Below are 6,762 nucleotides of genomic sequence, written 5' to 3' on the forward strand. Positions count from 1 at the left end.
AACGGACGTAACAATATAAAATTCATCGTTGAAATGATGTGAAGAACAACAAATATGGAGCTTTCAATTGTTTCATGTGAACAAAAGATTTAAACTTATCGATGCTGAATAAAAAAAATAAGCATCATTACAACTTAGGGGTAAGTTTTACTTGGTCTACTTTTGATTAAAAGGAAATAAATAAATAAATAAATAAATAAAAAGCAACATTACAAAATAGAAGTAAATTATGCACCATTTAATCCCATAAGTTTTTAAATCTTTTTAAAATAAAATTGGATTATTCTATTGTTACATGAATATCAGCTGTAAACAAATATCAACTGAACGGGAACACCGATCCATAAAAGTGATATAAATATCTCTAAATAAAAAAACACAGATTATTTGAAATAAGATAAGAAGAAAACAAAAAAAGAATAAAAACAAACACTGCACATGCACAGAACGTTTCCATATATAGTGCCTATATTCATATTGATACCATCTCCCTCTCGAATCCACTGAATCGATTTCCCCTCAGCTTCCTCAAACATGGGAACAATGGAAGTCGAAGCTCCCCTCACCAACCCACCAAAATTCTCCGGAGAAAATGGCGACCCAGAAGCCGAAGAAGACGAGATTTCGCCCATCGAACAAGTACGGCTGACGGTGCCGACCACCGACGACCCGGAGCTTCCCGTATGGACTTTCCGGATGTGGGTTCTGGGGGTTCTCTCCTGCGTACTCCTCTCTTTCCTCAACCAGTTCTTTTCCTACCGAAAAGAGCCACTGGTCATCAGCCAGATAACCGTAATCGTGGCGTCTCTCCCCATCGGACGGTTCATGGCCGCCGTGTTGCCCACCGAGGGGTGGGTGATTTCGGTCCCTGGGTTCGGGCCGATGGAGTTCACCCTCAACCCGGGCCCGTTTAACATCAAGGAGCATGTGCTGATATCCATTTTCGCTAATGCCGGCAGTGCTTTCGGGAATGGGCCCGCCTATGCTGTCATGATCGTGGATATCATCATCGCTTTTTATCGAAGGAAGATATCTTTTCTGGCTGGATGGCTGCTCGTTATCACCACTCAGGTTCTGTTCGATTTTTTTTTTTTTTTTTTTTCTGAAAACTCTCTTCATTTTTAATTTTTTTTGGTTTGGTTTCCGAAGAAATTAAATGCTAGCTCCTCTGATTTATTGGATACAATTAGTTGCGATTTAATGTGCTTTTCTTTTCTCGGTGGAAATTTTGATGTCCGTGAATTTGGTTTACTGATCATATTTTGGAATGATATCATATTCTCAGCTAGCTAGCGACTCTGTTGTTTGTTCATTGGATTCCCTCTTTCTTCAGAAGATTAGTTGAACAACAAATTAAGGAGATAACCAACAGTCATGAAACAAGAAAGAGAGTTTGGTTTTATTTTTGGCTATTTCTCTTTTCTTTCGATGGAATACTTGTGTGTAGTTTAATTAGTAATTAGCGGACGAAAATAGAAAATGAGACAACGTAGAGGACAAATTTGACATTTTTCCCCGCAATCTAAAGGCTACAATGGTCCTTTCATTCTTTGTTTTTAATTTATAATATTATATTGGTGTGTTTTTATGCCGGTTGGGTAAATAATATATTCTCAACTAGATCAATAAAAAAAATTAATATATAAAGTATTATTTAACAATGATTTAAAGAAAAATTGAACAAGAATAACTTTTGACAGGTTCTTGGTTATGGATGGGCGGGGCTCCTGAGGAAGTACGTGGTTGAGCCGGCACACATGTGGTGGCCCAGCACTCTTGTCCAGATTTCCCTCTTCAAGTAATGACAACTATTTTCCATATTCGTTTAATTAGTTTTGAGATTGCTTAAAAATGTTTTTGATTTAAATTTTGTTATTGAAAAGCTCATAATACGTTTTTAAAGCAATCCCAAATCCCGAACACTACCTTCTTTGCTTAAATTTCGAAGTCATGGACTCATGGTCATGTACAAGACAATTTCCTTCGTCATTTCTAGCTTGATGTTTGGCCATGCATATCTGTCTTTTTTCTTTGATGTAAACTATTTATTGCATGGTCTATTGACTCTATTCTGGGTGGAGATGTTGATGGGAAAATCTAATAGCATGATGATATCATGTGAAAAGGATGAGTATAATTGGAGGGGAGGAGAATTGAATGGGTGGACCCAGCGACTATAGAAAGAAATGGAAATTTTTATTTATAAATGGTAAAAGAATAAAGTTTCGGCCAAAATTTATGGATCATGTTGTTTATAAATCATATATAAGTTGAAAATTTTCTACAGTGATATCATTAGGCTGCGTTTAATTAGTGAGATGAAATTACACGTGAATAAATCATATTAGGATTATTAAAATGATTTTAAAAGATTTAGAATAATGCTGGATAAATAGTAACATGTTTACTTCGAGTTATTAATTTTGGAATTGAAATAATGATTGAAGGATGAATGACAATTTTACCTTCTACTTATGATATACAATCTTATGCTTAATTTTGTATTCATATAATTTGGATTGAGTTATTTTTGAACTAAATTATTATTGATTCACACGGAGACATTTTCATTTATCAAAATTATTAGGTATAAAAATATGTATTTTTTCAAAAATAATAAAACTGATAAATCGAGTTATAAAAAAGAGAGAGACGGAAAGAAATTGGGAGGGAAACAAAAGAATTGAAGGATGGTAGATTAAGATTTATGTATATTTTTTTTCACAAATATTGGTTAGGATGTGTTATCTCTTGTGTAATTAAGGATGCCTAATCTCGTAAATTAGGGTTAAATGACGGGCCTTAAGATTTGAGAGATTTGACTTTTTTTAAAGTAAACAATAGATTAAGTTGAATTAATAAGTTTATCCTATTGTTATCAAGTTAAGTAAACACACCCTAATATTATCCACTTATGGGCCATGCATGCATTCACACGCTCATGTGTTGAATTCATTGATAAGCCAATTTGTGGAACATGGTTGCTGAGAATGAAATTTCATATTATTTAGAGCATCTACATTGATGCATTATTTGGTGATTAATAACACCAATTAATGTTCATGCACCAATGTGGGTGCATGAATTATTAATCTGTCAGCCCAAAAATTCATACATATTAATTCCGTTATATACCATAAATAAATAATAATATTAATATATATGCGATGTGTGTATAAAATTATTAATGAGTGTTGATATTAAATGAATGTGAGTGTGTATTAATAATGAAAATGTGTTAATGTAATGAGTATGTGTCATGTGGACCTCACGCTTTTTTAGTAGGTGAAAGATGGAATAACGAGGATTAATGAGTACAATATGGGGATGGCCTTAGTTTGATGGAATTAACTACTTATTCGAACATGCACTTAATTACCTTCTACTTTAACTACGCTTCCGTGATACCGAACTTACATTGAATGAGAGACTAAAGAACTCAAAACACATTTGGAGACATACTTCTTAGTCTGTTTTGAAGCAAAATTTTCCATCAATGATGGCAACTTTCATCGTCAATGATGAGGGTGTGATGATGAATTGACCACCCTAAATTGCATTTGATACCTTCATGCTGAAATGCATTGCCTAAGGGACAAATGGGTTCCGTTTCTTGCTGGATCTGTTCATACATAACATGTGCATGTATAACGTCCTCTCTATATTTTGATATTGGGTTTTACAGGACACTGCATGAAAAAGAACATCAAGATGAAACTAGTGACAGTGGTGGCAAGAAGCGTCAAATGTCACGGCCAAAATTCTTTGTGATTGCTCTAGTTTGTAGCTTTTGCTGGTATGTATTTCCAGGCTATCTCTTCCGGACCTTGTCGAGCATTTCATGGATATGCTGGGCGTTTCCCAAATCTGTTACCGCTCATCAGATAGGATCTGGTCTGAATGGCCTGGGAGTTGGAGCCCTCACCCTTGACTGGGCAACTGTAGCATCTTTCTTGTTCAGCCCTCTAATTTCCCCTTTCTTTGCTATTGCCAATGTTTTTGTAGGATACTTTGTCATAATGTATATTGTAATTCCCGTATCCTACTGGGGGTTGAACGTCTACAACGCCAAAACTTTCCCCATCTATTCCGCCGACCTGTTTACCGCAAATGGTCAGGAGTATGACATAGCCAGCATTGTTAACAGTAAATTTGAGCTTGACATTGATCAGTATCAGAAGCAAGGGAGAATTAACTTGAGCACGTTCTTTACTCTAACCTATGGATTTGGATTCGCCACCATCGCCGCTACAGTTTCACACGTTGCATTGTTCTACGGAGGGTACTTCTTTTCATGGTTTATAAGTTGTTTTCCTCTGCTGCCTCCAAATTTATTTTTAGTTGCCTCCATTTTTCTAGTCTTGATCTAACATCGTTCAAGATTCATGCAGATTTGGTGTTCTGTTTTCTACAATCAAGTTATGGATATTGTCATGTTCATAAATTGGAAATTCAAAAAACCATATTAGACTAGATATAATGCACTCCCTAACTTTGTATAGTGTAGCTGACATTCATCATATTTTGCTTTCGATCAATGGCCCATTTCCACGACTGTTCATGAGAGTTTGATCACTTAGTGATATGTGCATGGGGTAAGGGTACTACTGGTAGAGTACTAAAATAAATTTGGAAAAGAAAACGTTTTCATTTTGAATTGATCTTGTTAGCTAGTGTTTAAGATGAAATACCGCTAAACTTCCTGCTAGATGCCTTTTTCCTAACATTAATTGAGACTCGAGTAAAATTAGACGATTCATTGATCTGCGATTACTGGCATGCGGATATGACTCATGATCATTTGCTACTCTGCAGAGAGATTTATCACCGTTACAAGGCCTCTACCAAGGGAAAGATGGATATTCACTCTAGACTAATGAAAAAGTACCCAGACATACCTTCCTGGTGGTTTTATGTACTTCTCGGGGTGACAATGTCCGTTGCTCTTGCCCTCTGCATCTTCCTGAACGACGAGGTCCAAATGCCTTACTGGGGTCTTTTTCTTGCTGCCGCCATAGCTTTCTCATTCACTCTTCCTATCAGTATTATTACTGCCACAACAAATCAGGTGATTCCTCGATATATTTTGTTCTGAATTCTTCATTTTTTAAAATCTCCTAATGGTTCCAATTCCATAAAGTTGGGGTGGTTTACGTTCTGGTTCGTTCACATAGCGCTGCTCTTGTTCTTTAACAGACTCCAGGGCTTAACATAATCACGGAATATATAATGGGAGTCATTTATCCGGGTAGGCCGATAGCAAATGTCAGCTTTAAGGTTTATGGCTACATGAGCATGACACAAGCCGTAGCTTTTCTAAGCGATTTCAAGCTTGGCCATTACATGAAGATTCCTCCCAGATCAATGTTCCTTGTTCAGGTCACACTTCCTTTCATAAGACATGATGATTCTTTCTTGTTCTTTGATCATGTCAAGGATTCTTTCTGACACAAGTTTTCCATCCAGTTCGTGGGAACAATGATAGCAGGCACTGTAAATATGGGCGTCGCGTGGTGGCTTCTATACACGGTCGAAAACATATGCAACCAAGACCAGTATGCAGACAGTCCGTGGACTTGTCCGAGTGATCAAGTCTTCTACGATGCATCAGTCATATGGGGACTTGTGAGTCCTAAACGAATCTTTGGCCGTTATGGGAACTATCCAGCACTCAACTGGTTCTTTCTGGCTGGCTTACTAGGCCCTGTTGTTGTTTGGGGATTCCACAAGGCATTCCCAAGACAGTCGTGGATTCCGCTCATCAATCTTCCCGTGCTGCTCGGAGCAACAGCTAGTATGCCGCCTGCAACCGCTATAAATTACAATTCTTGGATACTCGTGGGGACGATTTTCAACTTCTTTGTGTTCAGATACCGTAAAAACTGGTGGCAAAGGTACAACTACATCCTTTCGGCTGCTTTAGATGCTGGTGTTGCTTTCATGACTGTTCTTCTTTACTTCACCCTGGGGTTTGAGAATAAAAAGATACATTGGTGGGGGACTCATCACCCGGAACATTGCGATTTCGCGACATGCCCCACGGCTAAAGGGATCGTAGTGGACCACTGCCCTGTGTTTTAATTTAACGGTTGATCTGGTTGCTGCTGGTGTTGTTTGCTTCTTTTCTTTCCAGAAATTTGTTGATTTAGCATAAATTTCCCCTCTAAGAAACATTACAAAATATGTTTTGTGGTATATTTACGAAAAAAATGTATATATTTGTGGTTCCTAGCTCATTTCTGTGATAGGTTCATGCACTCTCTTATTGTCAAAGTTGAAGCAAGATGTTATGAAAGTATTTTGAAATTTTTTTTTTAGTTTTCAATTATTGATAGATTAACTATGATTTGGAATACAGACATTTTTTAAAATATGAATATAGTTAATTTTAATTTTCATGCTATGAGGTAAAATAAAGAAATTTGTTCTTTCAGTCCCATATGTTAGTCCTATTGCAATTTTAATTTGTTATAGTTAAATTGCAGTCCTAGTTTGATATGTTAAATTATTCTTCACCTATTTATTTTATAAATTACTATTCTCCAAATCATCAACTACATTAAAATGATAGATAAAAAGTGGGGGAAAAAGTTTTTTTTTTTCCCACTAAGTAGTTACATTTTGGATTTTAGTCTGTTAAATTTTCAAAATTTGTTTCCATATATTACTTTTTAATTTTCGTCTATTTTTTCTATTAAAAATATTGATTTATCAAACTATCATATTAGTAATTTGACCAAAATAATCAAAAAATAAAATTTA

The 6,762-nt window shown here is 36.0% G+C and overlaps 1 protein-coding gene across 1 annotated transcript; it reads left to right on the plus strand.

Annotated features, from left to right (window-relative positions):
• The first annotated feature begins 481 nt into the window (after positions 1 to 481).
• Positions 482 to 6,303, plus strand: LOC140881804 (oligopeptide transporter 4-like). Its single transcript, XM_073287396.1, has 6 exons — positions 482 to 1,071; positions 1,701 to 1,798; positions 3,686 to 4,282; positions 4,816 to 5,068; positions 5,197 to 5,379; positions 5,467 to 6,303. The coding sequence occupies exons 1-6, from the start codon at positions 535 to 537 to the stop codon at positions 6,079 to 6,081; spliced, it is 2,283 nt and encodes a 760-aa protein (XP_073143497.1). The 5' UTR covers positions 482 to 534; the 3' UTR covers positions 6,082 to 6,303.
• Positions 6,304 to 6,762: the final 459 nt, after the last annotated feature.

Source organism: Henckelia pumila, chromosome 1, assembly GCF_033568475.1.
Source record: "Henckelia pumila isolate YLH828 chromosome 1, ASM3356847v2, whole genome shotgun sequence".
NCBI classification, from domain to species: Eukaryota; Viridiplantae; Streptophyta; class Magnoliopsida; order Lamiales; family Gesneriaceae; genus Henckelia; species Henckelia pumila.

Coding starts and splice junctions, on each gene's coding strand:
- LOC140881804 (XM_073287396.1), top strand. CDS start 535: ATGGGAACAATGGAAGTCGAAGCTCCCCTCACCAACCCACCAAAATTC. Junction 1,799..3,685: donor GTCCAGATTTCCCTCTTCAA/GTAATGACAACT, acceptor TGGGTTTTACAG/GACACTGCATGAAAAAGAAC. Junction 5,380..5,466: donor GATCAATGTTCCTTGTTCAG/GTCACACTTCCT, acceptor TTTTCCATCCAG/TTCGTGGGAACAATGATAGC.